General features: G+C 44.2%; 3 protein-coding genes across 3 annotated transcripts in view; all 3 read left to right on the top strand.

The window, feature by feature from the left end:
- The first annotated feature begins 8,529 nt into the window (after window positions 1-8,529).
- Window positions 8,530-9,501, top strand: LOC106314763. The gene has a single exon (XM_013752591.1). It carries the CDS (start codon window positions 8,530-8,532, stop codon window positions 9,499-9,501), a length of 972 nt encoding a protein of 323 aa, XP_013608045.1.
- Window positions 9,502-11,786: 2,285 nt separating this feature from the next.
- Window positions 11,787-12,161, top strand: LOC106314762 (uncharacterized mitochondrial protein AtMg00860-like). The gene has a single exon (XM_013752590.1). The coding sequence runs from the start codon at window positions 11,787-11,789 to the stop codon at window positions 12,159-12,161; it is 375 nt and encodes a 124-aa protein (XP_013608044.1).
- Window positions 12,162-12,621: 460 nt separating this feature from the next.
- LOC106314761 overlaps window positions 12,622-15,620 on the top strand; it is a 7,955-nt gene continuing 4,956 nt past the window's right edge. Inside the window, exon 1 of the mRNA XM_013752589.1 lies at window positions 12,622-13,243. Within this exon, the coding sequence (XP_013608043.1) occupies window positions 12,622-13,243 (622 nt within the window). The remainder of the gene's footprint in view (window positions 13,244-15,620) is intronic.

Below are 15,620 nucleotides of genomic sequence, written 5' to 3'. Positions count from 1 at the left end.
ATAAAAGCAGAGGGTAAATCATTATTCTTAAAGGGGCATACGAGCTGGATCAGGTCTCCAGAGACCTCCGATCCTGGCCAACCCTCACAAAAGTGGAACGACCACAGTGGCACACCCACAAAGAATCAAAACGGGTATGAGACATAAAGCAGGAATGGGTATGCGCAAGCCTGAGCATGCTGTCAAAACTACCAAAAACCCCTGTGCAGCCTAAGGGGCATCGGGGTCCCCAGAGTACCAATGTGAAAAGTACTTGTATTAAAACGCCACGAGCTACACGATACAGGGAACACATGGTATATACTCATTGTAAATCATTATTCTTAAAGGGGCATACGAGCTGGATCAGGTCTCCAGAGACCTCCGATCCTGGCCAACCCTCACAAAAGTGGAACGACCACAGTGGCACACCCACAAAGAATCAAAACGGGTATGAGACATAAAGCAGGAATGGGTATGCGCAAGCCTGAGCATGCTGTCAAAACTACCAAAAACCCCTGTGCAGCCTAAGGGGCATCGGGGTCCCCAGAGTACCAATGTGAAAAGTACTTGTATTAAAACGCCACGAGCTACACGATACAGGGAACACATGGTATATACTCATTGTGGAAAGCAGCGTAAGCCTGGCACTTGGGTCATAACACCCACACCAGCGCCCTCTAAGCCTGTCAGTGACTTCCTGCAGAAGTAGAATACAACATAGGAACTTGATAGTGGCCAACTTCCGAGCGGCAGAATGCGGAATCAAAACAGGTACCGGTAGTAGTCTTGCCTAGGAAGGCGGAGTACGGTCCCTGCAAAAATCAAAATATTCCGGGTTCCCAAGGAACTCCGGGTCCTTATGCGAGCCCTCGATCTAAAGTGGAAACCCAAGGTTCCCCAAACGATTCTGGGTCCTACGCATAAAATTGATACCACTCAAATTACCCTAAGGAGTGATTTATACTCTCTCAAAGAAGAGGTCGAGTTGTAGTACATAGGGATCGAATTCACAAGGAGCTAGGGAACCAAAAGATTCTAATATGATTTGTTAAGCAAAGATGTTTTAAGAGTTTTAAAAGTAAATTTCAGTTTTATATTGAACAAATGTTTGTTCAATAGCAGGCTTTTGGGGTTTTGGTGCTTAAAAAGGAAATAGCTATACATAGGGTTTTTATTTTGGAAAGTTGGAATTGTAATCCTATAGATGCCTAATGAGTTGTATGCATAATAATGTAAAGCTCAACTATTTGATCAACAAGTCTTTCGGCTCTTGCGGGCATTGACTTGTTGACTATTAACTAGATCTATGATCTCAACTCTCGTTATATTGATCTATAGAAAGTGATGCATTAATGAACAATCCTAAAGATGATTATCACAACTGAGCAATCTATAGTTGAGGCTAATTCCTCCTAACCTATAATCTATAGTTGAGGCTAATTCCTCCTAACCTATTTAAACCCTAAACTCTAACAAGAAAACTACTCAGACATGTCTAAGCAATTCATAACAATAGTTAAGTATAAAAACTTCATAGAATAAAAAAATAGATATCAATGGAGTTCCAATCACAAATTATAACTGTGGATTTTCTCTCCTATCTATCAGTAAAACAATGAAACACAAAAAAAGCACACTTTGCCTCTAACATGGCGGCAAAGCTTATATAATTAGGGTAAAAACTCGCCAGGGGCAATCTTGTAAAATAGTGAAATCTTGGGCTTCAAGTCGGCTGTGACCAAACAGGCTTCCTGTGCACTTTGCTATCGATTGACACCAAGTCTTGTGTATCGATCGATTCTAGCTCTCCAATATCGACCGATAGTCGATCTCGATGGTCATCTCGGGTGCTTGCTCCAAATATCTCCAAAATGCTCCAAAATCATCACTTATCTCCAAAACATTCTTGATCTTATAAATATAATAAATAGACTCTCTAATAATATAATTATTAATAAAAACACCTATAAACTATGGATGAAAATGGGTCAAATCCTTAGTCTATCAAAAATCTAAGGAAGAACCTCCGGGTTCCTCCATAGCCTCCGGGTTCCAATCAAAAGATTTCAGAATCTAAGGAAGAAACTCCGGGTTCCTATGTGGCCTCAGGGTTCCAAAGATAAAAGAAGTTAGAACCTCTGTGCAGCCTAGGGCGCATCGGTGTCATTACAACTTCAAAGAACCTCCGGGTTCCAAACAACGATCTCCGGATCCAAACCTCCGGGTTCCGACATGGCCTCAAAGGCCCAATACGATTCTAGCAAAAAGGATAGAACCCATGTGCAGCCTATGGTGCATCGGGGTCGTTACATCCCTAAAGAACCTCTGGGTTCCCATACGACCTCAGGGTCCTAGTGCACCAGGGTCCCGATACGATCTCCAGGTCTAAGGAATAACCATGCACTCTTATACGACCTCAGGTCCAATCACAACCACAGAAACCTCCGGGTTCCAACCACGATATCCGGATCTGACTAGAGAATCTCCGGATTCCTAGATCGCCTCCGGGCCCCAGTCTCGGTCCTAGGACCTAGAGAAAAGACCTCCGGGTCCTAGATAACAGAACGCGTGGTCTGATAGGGACCTCCGGGTCCCAAACGCGATCTTAGGATTTAAGAAGAGCCTATGCGCCTTCGTCTCCGATGATCCATGGGTCTCCATGCATAGACTACAAAGTCCCACCTCGATCGAGAAACAGGCGAAACAATATTTGCCGAGAGAAAAAAGCATGCAGGAGCGAAGTAACATCAAGGAGTAAATAAAAGGGTAAAACATGAAGCATCATTATTCATAAAGTCAAGGAGCGGGCTATAAAGAGCCTTTATTTAAAAAGAAAGCAACAAAAAACCAAAGCCTCAAAAGATAAATCAGAAAGAAGGTCCCTCCGAGAATCGCGACCCTATAACGGATCTTGGGGTTGCAGCCTGGGGAAGACTCTTCGATCGATGGTTGAACCCTCCAGATAAAAACAGGTGACGCCGATATTCTTCTTCCAGATTCCAATGATCTACGCGCTTCTCCAGCCATTCCTTCACAAGCTCCCACATAGCCGAAGCTCTCACTTGCTGAATCAATAGGTCCCGGCAAGCCATCATGTCTCGCACCTGACCACGGAGAAGGACTACCTCGCTAGTCAATCTCTGATGAGCATCTGCTAGAAGGTCCCGATTAGGCATAATCTCGGCCCTTGTCGACGAGATAGAAGATAGACCCCCGACCGCTTTAGTCTATGATGAGCATCGGCCAGAAGGTCCCGGTTAGGCATAATCTCGGTGCTTGTCGACGAGATAGAAGATAGACCCCCGGCCGATAAAGCGGTCCTCGCTAGTCTTGGTGGAGGAGTTTAAGAAAGACGCCGCTTCTGCGCTTTAACCTTCTGATACTCGTCATAAATAACCGATACCGGAGACCTTGCCATGTTCCCTAGAGCAAAAGATATATGCATACATGAGAAATAAAACAAGACAGAGTCCTATCAGACAGAAAGGGAAGGCTTACCCCAGATGCGACTATGACGCAAGGCCTCCCTGCTCACCAGAAAAGTCACCCAGGGAATCGCCAGGGAATTCCCATTATAAGTTTCGCCACTGCTTCTCCAGCAAAGGAAACCGGGTGAGACACATCTGACAAAGCAAGAGTTAAAACGTCAGGATCAAGCCCCAAAAGGATGGTAAGATACAAAAAAACTTACCCACGGTACGCCAAGACGTAGCGTAACCCACTGGCTCCTGAATCTTCACTAACACGTACCGGCTGTTCCAACCATCCCCAAAGGGGTGATTACCTCTAACACCCCTCGAAGGTTCCTCAACCAAAGGGGCGCCGTCACAAGATCGAAGATGGTAGAACCCATCCTTGTTCGCCAAAGAAGCAAAGTAATAAGAGTATAAAATCTCATGCACCCTGATAGAAAATCCATGAAGTTCTCCAAGTACTTGGATAGCCATTAAAGTCCTCCAGGTTAGGGGAGTAAGTTGAGAAGGACTAAAACCGAAGAAAGATGACACATCTTCTATAAGAGAAGGAATAACACCCCGGAAGCCTACTTCCAGGTACGCTTCATAGACAGTCACCTCACCCGCGCCGCCATCCGGAGCGCGTTCGAATTCGGTCAGACTCCTCATCCCCACTGAAGGGTAAATCAAGTACTTCCTCCTTATGTTAGCCAGGTCCCCCTTTCGGATCTCCGAACGGGGACCGTCATCAAAGAAACAAGAACGGAGCCTTATCAGGGGAGCCATCAGAACCGCTTCACTATCAGCCTCTGTAACATTCCCCCAAGATAGAACGGGGGATGAGAAAGGGTCGGTAAAAGGACGACGCGGCCTTGAACGACCACCCACAAGCGAGGACAGAAACGAGAGCGGCTCGAGATTCATCTTTCTCAGCTAAGAATCAGCGCTAGAGTTGGGTTGGGGCCAGCTAGGAACTATCGTGAGTCTCTATTTATATCCGGATCGTTCCCTTTTCCGCGGGGTCAGAAAAGGAAATAAGGATGTTTCCAAATATCCTAAAGAATCCCTGATTTAAAGAATGAACGGCGAATAGGAAACCCAATCTCTGCAGAAAAAGGGAGAATGCTTCCCACAAAAAAGGAAAGCGCTCGCTTTTGGAGGAATAAAAAGTGCGTCTAGTATCATCAAGCCGTACGGGTCCCTGCCCCCAGTCTATCCTCTACACGTCAGTACATGCAGTTCCTACCCAGGGAACATCAGAGCCCCAGGCTCCACCGTCTCCAAGACATCATCAGAAGCCCAGAGCTCCCCGTCCTCAACGAGAATCAGTGGTCCAAATATCACCAGACCCCAGTTTGACGTAGGGGAAACTGATCATCCCCCGGGTTCAGAGTACGGTTCCGACCTGAGTGGAACCCGGGATCGTGGGATTATTGGAGCGATATCCTGCCTAAGGGAAGCCTGCTGAGAATGAGCAACTCTGGTTGACTTGAGTGCACAAGTTATTCCCCGAGTTCGATGACGAAATCGAGCAATAAGGGGCAAACTGTTGGGGAAAATTACTCAGGTATTGAATTCCTCCAGACCCCTGGCAGGACACCAGCATCTGGATCCCCGCTGCAAGGAACCCCGCTAAAAGGAAGCCCGGTTCCCCGCAATGGAGTTTTCCGGGTCCGGTCCCAGAATCACCCCCCTCGGGAAATGGAAAACTTCCGATAAGGAGAACTTTCCATATTTCCAAATATGGAAGAGTTTAACCTACTCCAACCGACTAAGGCCCGCCTTAGGAAGACTATATAAAGGGAACCTAAACCCTAAAGCAAGAGATCGACACTTGGAGACTTAGAGAATAGAGCTAGGCGGCTAGAACTAGGGTTCTTACTCAAATTGTTGTAGTTCCAGCTCTTTGATCTAATAAAACGTCTCTTTCCACTTACTTCTTTATAAACATTCACGTAATCTATTCAAATACCAGCCTTGTCCATCGTTCCGTAGTACTCACAAAGATCCTACACAAAAATCGCCTAACAATATCTAGAATTGTTAGGGTGGTAATTGTATCCTTCACAGGATCGTTCTTACTGCTTGTTTCTTGAGTAATTAACTAGAAACCTGATCATAGGATAGCTAGCTGCACGCGAGAGTTGGTTTATTACCTGAACTTATTCATGCTTAGCTAGGTTGTTAGATACACGCGAGAGCTGGTCTAGAAATCTAGTTAACATATCGAAAATACTTGTTTAAGGAAGTGTCGATCGACACAGACATTTGTATCGATCGATAACTAGTCAATAGTATCGATCGATAACTAGTCAATAGTATCGATCGACACTCGATCGTTGTTCACATGCAAGAGCTGGAACATTGTACTTATTCATATGATTATTAATTGCATGCGGGAGCTGGATTACTTACTAATTGAAATCGAGTTCTAGGATCAACCCTTAGCATATATAGATTGAGTTCTTATAACCTGAATGAAACCCTAAGTCTAGCAACCATCCTTCCATCACAAACAACTCACCCATCAATCGAACAACTACCTTGTTCACATTGTTCTGTTATATTTACTACTTTATATTATTTGACCTAACATAATCTGAAGCTAAAGTCTATTGTGTGAAACTTCGAGTCTCTGTGGATACGATCCTCAAGTACTACAGTGAACCTCTTATTTGAGAGAGTAGCTTGAAGGTTAATTTGAGCATATCAAATTTGGCGCCGTTGCCGGGGAGTCTGATCACCATTAGACTAGGTGTAGGATTTTGTCTAGGTTTTTAATTATAGTTTATTTACAGAAATTTTTTTCTTGTGTTTCAGGTACATACATATGAGTACCAAAATCAACAAGGGAATATGGCTCTTACTGGTAGAGCAACTGGATTTGAAATGTGTGATCCATCAGACTAAAAGGGTAGTCGACACCCTCCAAGCAGCGATCAACATCGTAGAAATTCGACCGTCGATTGATATTGTTCCCCCGACGTTGATCGACCCTGTTCATCTGGGACTGTTCACCCCGACACTGTTCACCTCGACATTGTTCATATCGCGTCAATCGACACTGTTCATTCGTTGTTGATCGAAATTATTCATCCCACATCGATCAACGCTGTTCATCCGGGTACTGTTCATCATGACACTGTTCATCCTGACACTGTTAATCGCGACACTGTTCATCCTGACACTGTTCATCACAACAATGTTCATTAAGTCTCGACCGACACTACTTGCGTGGTGACAGAGAAGGTTGAAGTGCTCATACTAAAGGTTGATGAGAATGGGATCTTAAGAGACAATGAAGGTCGCGCTCGGAGCAGTACAAGACAACTTATTTATACACAGGGGACTACAATCCCTGATGCTATTATTGTTGCTGAGAGGGATGACTTTGAGATGAAACCTATATATACCGAGCTTATGCGTCATGATATATGGTGTTTTTGGCACCATTGTACATATGTTTTCTAACTTTTTTTCAATGTTTTAATGAGTTAGTCCAGTCCTTTTCGAGTCATTTCAGGTCTGGAGTAGGCTAAAGAGTTGAAGGAAGAAGCATAAAGAAAGGAGAAAGAATTGGAGCCTTCCCCGCGGAACAATCATGCGGAACAGTCTGACAGTTGATCCCACAAGGAGCAGCCAGGCGATTGTTCCCGACATTTATGGAAGTTTCCATATCTTTCAAAGATTTGCCCTAATCACTTACTCCCTCCTCTGAAGTTGATGGCGCCTCCATATAAAAAGCCATCCCTATCTTTATTTTCTTTTTACGCTAGTTTTGCAAGAAGACTAAGACTCATTAATGGATTTTGCTATTGTAAGGGAGACGGCTCCTCTTCTCACCAAAAAGATCATTCTGAATCCTATTGATTTCTCTTTGGAATTATACGCAGTATCATTCAGTTATTATGTCTTGTTAATCTTGTTTAATTACTGAGTAGTCGGCTAGCTTGTCTAGGGTTCTAGGTTGTTGGTCGTGAAATCTAAACATAAATAAGCGAACACATTGTGTCTTTGTTCATCCATGTTCTTAATGCTAGCTTTAACTTGATCACTTACTGCTAGATCTTAGGTTTAATCTGCTCATTAACCGTGTAGTAGATAACTTGATATTGGATGAATGAGCCGAGCATCCCTAGTCAGCGAAAGTAGATATTAGGGTGCTCGGTGAACTTATCGGACTTGATCTCTATTGCTTGCAGTCGATCCCTGGCCCAAACGAGAGTTTAGGCGTCAAGGTCGATCCGCAAAGGGACCCGCATCATGACAGTGGGCTGCTTTACCTGAGTGATCCGTGTTCTAGATTGTGCTGCATTGCGCTTGAATAAATGTTTGGTTTAGCATCAACACCCAATGTGAAACCCTAGACTGGCTTCTCTTTAATTTGAATTTACTCTTTGCAATCATTTAGATTAATTGCACGTCACTACTTAAATCAAAACCCCACTATTAGTTTTAGATAAGTTGAAAAATCATAAGAATAAAGTGTAGACTGGTCATCTGGATTGAATCTTAAACACTACAATTACCACTGTTAACTTGACAGTAGGAAAAGTTCAGTTCTAGTGTATCAAGTTTTGGCGCCGTTGCGACGGGGACCAGATTTTTTTTACCATTATTTTTCAGTTCTATATATAGTCTAAGATATCTAACTTGCTTTTCTCTCTTTAATGCATCTAATGATCCAGGTGCATGACCAGTAGACATACTCGGAGCAACGCACAAGGACCATTATTCACGCTTAGCAACGAAGTACTCGGAAGATTAGAACGACAGAACCGTCAACAACCGCGGTTTACTGACACCAAAATGGCTGATAATAGAGGCCATGATGATCTCACTTCTACAATGGCACTCATGCAACAACAGATGCAGCAGATGTAACAGACCATCAATACACAAGAAGCTGCTCGCCAAGCAGCGGCTGAATTTGTTGCACAGCAAGCTGAGCAACAAGGAGCTCCCATCAGAGAGCGGAACCTCCCGCGGAACTTCCTTACCACTCGCTCCGCCATCAACCCACCTCCTTGCACTCGACAAGATTGTGAGATCAAGCTTGATTTGATCGGCCTGGTGCAGAAAATGATGTTCAATGGTCTCGCAGCTAAAATTCCGTTGGACCATATTGAGAGAGTCAGCAACTTCTCTCCGTGCAAATCGAGTGCCACCAGACTACATCAAATGCACCATGTTCCCATTCTCTCTTGATGGGAAAGCGGCTCGATGGCTAGCCTCTCTCCCGACCAGTACCCTCACTACATGGGAACAGGTCCGAGCAGCGTCCTTAAGTCACTTTTACACGAAGTCCAAAACCGCGGCTCTAAGGCATAAGATCTCCAATTTTAAGCAAAAGACTGACGAGCCTTTCTATGATTCTTGGGAGCGTTACAAGGAATACCAAAGGGAATGCCGTACCCATGGGTTTGAGGACGATTACATACCGGAAGTGTTCTATGATGGAGTGAGCTATGAGTTTCGTAATGCTCTAGACTCCTCGAGTAATGGAGATTTCATGACTCAAACAACACCAGGTGCATTCGCACTGATCGAGAATATGGCGTCAAGCTCACTCAACAAGAACAAGGAGAACGATCTCTCCAAATGCGTTAACAGCATAGACGATCTAGCGGCAAAGGTTGATCAGCTGATAAAGGGCAATCTGAGCCAAGTGTTCATCATGGAAGAAGCCGCATCAGAAAACAGTGCTTCGGATGTCACACCTGAAGCAGACAACACTGTGGACGATCAACAAGAAGTGAGCTACGTAAATGGACAAGGATGGCAGTACAAGAACTACCACCTGAACCCTAGCGTGAGGAGCAATCCCCAACTCTTTGCGTACCCTAAACTGGACAAACCAGTTGACAATGCGCAGAACAATCAAGGACAGAACACGGGATATCAGAAGGGTTACCAAGGAAGAACTTATATTCTGAGCCAGGCGCAGCATAACCAGTTCCAGAACCAAAAGCACCAGACTGCTCAACAGGTTAGTCCTGCACCTACGACTGTTCCACAAGACGAGATGAAGGGTCTAGCGACGATGATGCAGCAGCTGCTCTAGGGTCAGCAAATTCAAGGAAAAGCGTTGAACCAGGTCACCACAGACATCAACTCCAGAATGAACCATATGTTCACGGACCTGAGCACCAAATATGACAATGTGGCTAGCCATATGCGGCAGATGGACATTCAGATCGCTCAGACAGCCGAGAGCGTCAAGAGGCCGCAAGGTACTCTCTCAGGAAACACCGACAAGAATCCTAAGGAATACAGTGCAGTTGAACTGAGGAGTGGATGGAGTCTACCAGATGCGGCCCCTTAGAAGCTAACAGCGGCAGAGAAGGGCAAGCAAAAGGAAGGCGAGCAACCCCGATCCGAAACTGCTCCTCTCTCTGACAAGGAAACGGAGCAGCCTGCTGAGACTTATCCAGCCCATGCCGCCACACCTATCGAGCCTGTTCCTACACGCGAATACACCCCTAAGGTTCATACCTTGTTCCCGCGAAGAAGTCTCGGAAGGATCGTGAGGAGATGAAGTGTAAAAAGATGCTAGAGGATCTAACTATCAAGTTACCTCTGATTGATTTATCCAGATGATACCTTCTATGCGCAGTTTGATGAAGGGTTTGGTCTCAGGAAAAATAACTGGAGATAGTGAGGTTATGTTGGCCTCGAAGGAGTGCAGTGCTGTGCTTCAGAACAGGCCGATTAAGAAATTGGATGATCCAGGCAAATTTGTTCTCTCGATACAGATTGGGAAAACAATGTTCGCCTGTTCTCTTTGCGTTATGGGCTCCAGTGTCAACCTAATGCCTTATTCTGTAGCAAAGCGACTAGGGTTCACTGATTTCAAACCAACAAGAATTTCCCTGGTGTTCGCGGATAGATCAGTTGTCACTGGTGGGTATTCTGGAAGATGTCCATGTCCGAGTAGGCAACACCTTTGTTCCGGAAGATTTTGTGGTTCTAGAGCTTGACGAAGAACAAAGAGATCCACTCATCCTGGGGCGTCCTTTCTTATGCACAGCTGGTGCGATTATTGATGTTTGACAAGGAAGGATTAATCTTCACCTCAGAGATATTGCAATCAAGGTTGAGATGAACAAGTTGCTGGAGGCCGATGATAGATGCACAGACCTACTCAGTTGAAGACGAAGATCAGGCACTGTTCCCTCAAGAGGGAATGATTGAGGAAATCTTAACTAATGACCCACTCGAACTAACCCTGATCCGAGCTGAGACTGAGCACAACATCACAAGCGTGGATGCGGATGGCTACAACAAGATGCTTGATTCTGCCAAAAGCATGGATAACCTAGCCGCTTATCTAAGTCTCGTGGAGAAACACGAAAGCAATCAGAGCAGTACAGTTGGAACATCAGTTCCAAAGAAAACAACCAAGCCGAACATACAACTCGATGATCCATGGAGCGAGCTGAAAGCCCCAAAGATCAAGCTCAAATCCCTCCCTACGGGGCTCAGGTACGCGTACTTGGGACCAAATTCCACCTATCCTGTCATTGTGAATTCTGAGCCAAATAATGTTGAGACTTCTAAACTCTTGTGTGAGCTAAGAAAGTATCGTAAGGCATTAGGGTATTTTCTATCTGATATTTCTAGCATTTCACCTGATTTGTGCATGCATAGAATACATCTAGAAGATGAATCAATGGCTTCTGTAGAGCATCAGAGGAGGTTAAACCGAATCTTAAAGATGTTGTTAAGAAAGAGATAATGAAACTTCTAGAGGCTGGTGTAATCTATGCCATCTCTGATAGCAATTGGGTTAGCCATGTTCATGTAGTTCCTAAGAAAGGTGGAATAACTGTCATAACAAATGAAAAGAATGAATTGATCCCTACTAGAACTGTAACTGGACATCGCATGTGCATTGATATTCGTAAGTTGAATGTTGCGACTCGCAAGGATTACTTTCCACTTCCTTGCATTGATCAAATGCTTGAAAGATTGGCTAACCACCCATACAATTGCTTTTTAGATGGTTATTCAGGTTTCTTTTAGATTCCAATCCACTCAGATGATCAAGAGAAGACGACGTTCACATGCCCATACGGCAATGCTCCTGCAAACTTTCAACGTTGCATGATGTCTATTTTCACTGACCTGATTGAGGACATAATGGAGGTTTTTATGGATGACTTTATTGTCTATGGAAGCTCCTTTTTTGTCTATTTGAAAAAATTGTGCAGAGTGTCGCACCGATGCGAGGAGAAAAATCTGGTACTTAACTGGGAGAAGTGTCACTTCATGATCGAAGATAGGATTGTTCTCGGACATAAGATCTCTGAGAAGGGGATCGAGGTTTACAAGGCAAAGATCTAGGTGATGATGAGCTTGCAGCCACCAACCACAGTCAAAGGAATCAGAAGCTTCTTGGGACACGCCGGTTTCTATAGGAGGTTCATCAAGAATTTCTCAAAAATCGCAAGACCACTCACTAGGCTACTCTGCAAGGACACCAAGTTCGAGTTCAATAGCGATGGCTTGGCTGCTTTCCACACGATAAAAGGAGCCCTGATCAGTGCCCCATTCGTTAAACCTCCAAACTGGGACCTTCCTTTTGAGATCATGACTGATGCAAGTGATATCGCAATGGGAGCAGTCCTGGGACAGCGGAAAGATAAGAAACTGCACCTGATCTACTATGCGAGAATGACAAATGGACGGAGCTCAATGCCGATATGCTACAACCGAGAATGAGCTTTTAGCCATTGTATATGCTTTCAAGAAGTTTAGGTCCTACCTAGTAGGTTCTAAGGTGATAGTGCACACAGATCATGCAGCTTTGAGGTACTTTCTGACCAAGAAAGATGCCAAACCGTGCCTACTGAGATGTATTCTTCTACTCCAAGAATTCGGTCTTAAGATCAAGGATAAGAAGGGAATTGAGAATGGAGTCGTAGATAATCTTTCCAGAATGAAAATCGACGAAGAGACCGCTCTCGATGACAATCTCCCATAGTAGCACGTTTACCCGATTGGTCTGTATATCGAGAACACTCAGGATACTCTTGCCGCAGAATGTTCTGCAGAGCCGGAACACTATTTGGCTGCGATCAAGAAGAGATATTCCCACCTGCCTTGGTTTGCTGAGATAGCTAATTTTTTAGCTGCGGAGAAAAAACCAGTTGAGTTTACTGGTAATAAGAAGAGATAGTTTATGAGGGATGCAACACTCTACTTTTGGGATGAACCGTTCCTGTATCGACACTGCAAAGATGGAGTGTTCCGACGATGTGTTCTTGAAGCTGAGATTCCAGGGATACTACATCACTATCATGGTTCCTCTTATGCCGAGCACTTTGCAACATTCAAAACCGTCTCAAATATTTTGCAAGCCGGTTTCTGGTGGTCCACAATGTTCTGTGATGCTCAAGCTTTCATCTCCAAGTGCAATTCATGCCAGCGACAAGGGAACATCAGCAAGAGGAACGAGATGCCTCAGAACTTCATACTCGCGATCGAGGTGTTCGACTGTTGGGGGATTGACTTCATGGTACCATTCCCACCTTCGTACAAGAACGAGTACATCCTAGTCGTGGTAGACTATGTCTCAAAGTGGGTAGAAGAAATAGTCAGCCCCACTAATGATGCGCGTGTTGTGACCAAGATGTTCAAATCAATCATCTTTCCAAGGTTTGGAGTACCTAGGGTGGTCATAAGCGATGGAGGCACCCACTTCGTCAACCAAGTGTTCCAAGGGCTCTTGAAGAAGAACGGTGTCAAGCACAAAGTTGCAACCGCATATCACCCTCAAACAAGTGGTGTTGGGGTCAAAATCGGTCACGACGGAATCAATGTCTGAAAGTCCCCGGAAAATATTTGTTAGGGTCTAAAACGGACACGACAAAGTTAACATTCAAATATCCGTAAAAATCAGCATGAACGTTTTTACGAAAAGTATTCTTCATAAAGATTACTTTTACGAAGAGTCTTGCGGTGAAATATTGCACTAATCTTGGTTCATTCATCAAAACTAAACACTCGAAGCCCAAGAACATGTTCATGGAACATTGCAAAAGGATCCAAACAAGGTCGCCACGTAGCGACCGACCCGCAAATGAGCCGGTCGCTACGGTCGCTACGTAGCGACCGACCGAGCCATCAGGTCGGCCGCTGACCCGCGAACGAGTCGGTTGCTACGTAGCGACCAATCCGCAATCGAGTCAGTCGCTATGTAGCGACCGACCAAGCCATTCGTTTGGTCGCTACATAGTGACCGATCCGTCGCGGACCCGGTCGCTTCGTAGCGACCGAACTGTCTCGGACATTGATCAACGGGTACGACCCAAATCCGTACATTCTCGTCTGTTCCTCAATGCTAGCTCCCATGTACCGCAGTCATATCATTTCTCACTCCCATCGATTGGAGTTATCATTTAAACTTTACGATAAAAATCGCGGAAAGTTCATTCTTATCGATAAAAATCGTGATAAACGTTTCGAATCGAAAGACGGCCTAAAACGCGATTAGAAAACCACTTGCAATTTTTTAAGGAAAAGCCCATAGGTACTATGGCGGTTTATACTTAGTCCACAAGAAAGGATAAATGTCAAAATTCCGCAGAGAAATGTTAAGTTTCCGCGGATAATCATGAAGATCGGGAAAAATAGAATATCTCCATTTTTGAGTTATGACGGCTTAAGAGCAGGAAGGGAAAAGCTCAAACCGACCTTGGAGGGAGTATATAAGGAGTTTTGGGTGAGAGGAACAAAGGAGAACTTTTTCAGAGCAAACTTAGCATTTAGAGCAATTAGGCAACTTTCCGTTTTTGTTATTTCGAGGTGCGACTCAACTAGGTTCTGCAGTCTTAGGTTATTAGAACTAGGGAACTCGCCGACAGCTCTCGTAGCCGAGGCTCTTACCTTGTTGTAAACGCTCATAAGCAAATTCGGAATAAGACTTCTTCTTGCTCTCATTTAATGATTTCTTATATTTTCATCATTTTCATTCTCGTATTCTGGTTTCTTGGAGTGTGGTTTAGCAAATATCTGGAACCTCTGGGAAATTAGGGTTTTCCTAACTTTCCTAATTTAACGGAAATCGACGGTTTAAATTTCGGTTCCCACAGTTTGGCGCTAGTAGGAGGGGGGTACGGATTACTCTAACTCATAGCCGCAAAACCCTTGATCAAAACAATGTCTGGAAATACGAAAGACAAAATTGCAGTTTGCAACAACACAGGTAAGACAAATCCAGCCGCCACTGCTCCTATGGCCAACGCTTACGCAAACGCCACAGTTCTTGAAAAAATCGAAAACTTTGCCGCGACTTTTCGCCACATGAAGTGCAATGAAACGAGCTCGCGATTTCCCTTTCTAAACATAAAGGGAAACGATAAATTTTATCAAACCCCGTAATTTTGGCTCATTACCGAACTAAAGAAATCTCAACGTGTAAGGGTTTTACCAAAACATGTTTCCCGAAAACTTTTCGGAAAAGTAACTTCCTCTCCCCAAAACCGCAGAAAAATCCTAGGTTAATCACGGAAGAAGGAAGCACAGCAAATCGGGTACATAACTCACCATTGTAATTCTTCCGACTATCTTGCCGAAAAACCCTAGGTTAGTCGCGGAAAAAAGGAAGCACAGCAAATCGGCTACATAACGCACCGCTGTACTTTTTCCCACTATCTTTCCGAAAAATCCTAGGTTAGTCGCGGAAAAAAGGAAGCACAGCAAATCGGCTACATAACTCGCCGCTGTACTTCTTCCGACTATCTTGCGGTAAACCCTAGGTTAGTCGCGGAAAAAAAGAAGCACAGCAAATCGGGTACATAACTTGCCGCTTTACTTCTTCCGAATATCTTTCGGAAAAACCCTAGATTTATCGTAGAAAAAGGAAGCGCAACAAATCGGTTATGAAATCCCCACGGCTGTACTTCTTCCAAATAACTTTCAGAGAAACAAAGTTAATTTCTATAGAATCACTCGAAACCTAAAACGGCTGATGAAGACTAAATAAAGCAAAACGGGATATCGTATCCCCACCGCTAAAACGTTTTCTGAAGCCTAAGGTTACGTAAGAATTCAAGTATCACTTTCATAGTAACAAATCCGAAAAAACTACTCGAAATTTCCACGGATCAATCAGATGGATATGAGAAAAACTTCTGATTAAGTTTGGTTGCAATAATTAACCTCGTCACGGCTCTCGTA

Source organism: Brassica oleracea, chromosome C9 (assembly GCF_000695525.1).
Source record: "Brassica oleracea var. oleracea cultivar TO1000 chromosome C9, BOL, whole genome shotgun sequence".
Lineage (NCBI taxonomy): Eukaryota > Viridiplantae > Streptophyta > Magnoliopsida > Brassicales > Brassicaceae > Brassica > Brassica oleracea.
Note: the sequence above shows the minus strand (reverse complement) of the source record. Positions and strands in the feature narration are given on the sequence as shown.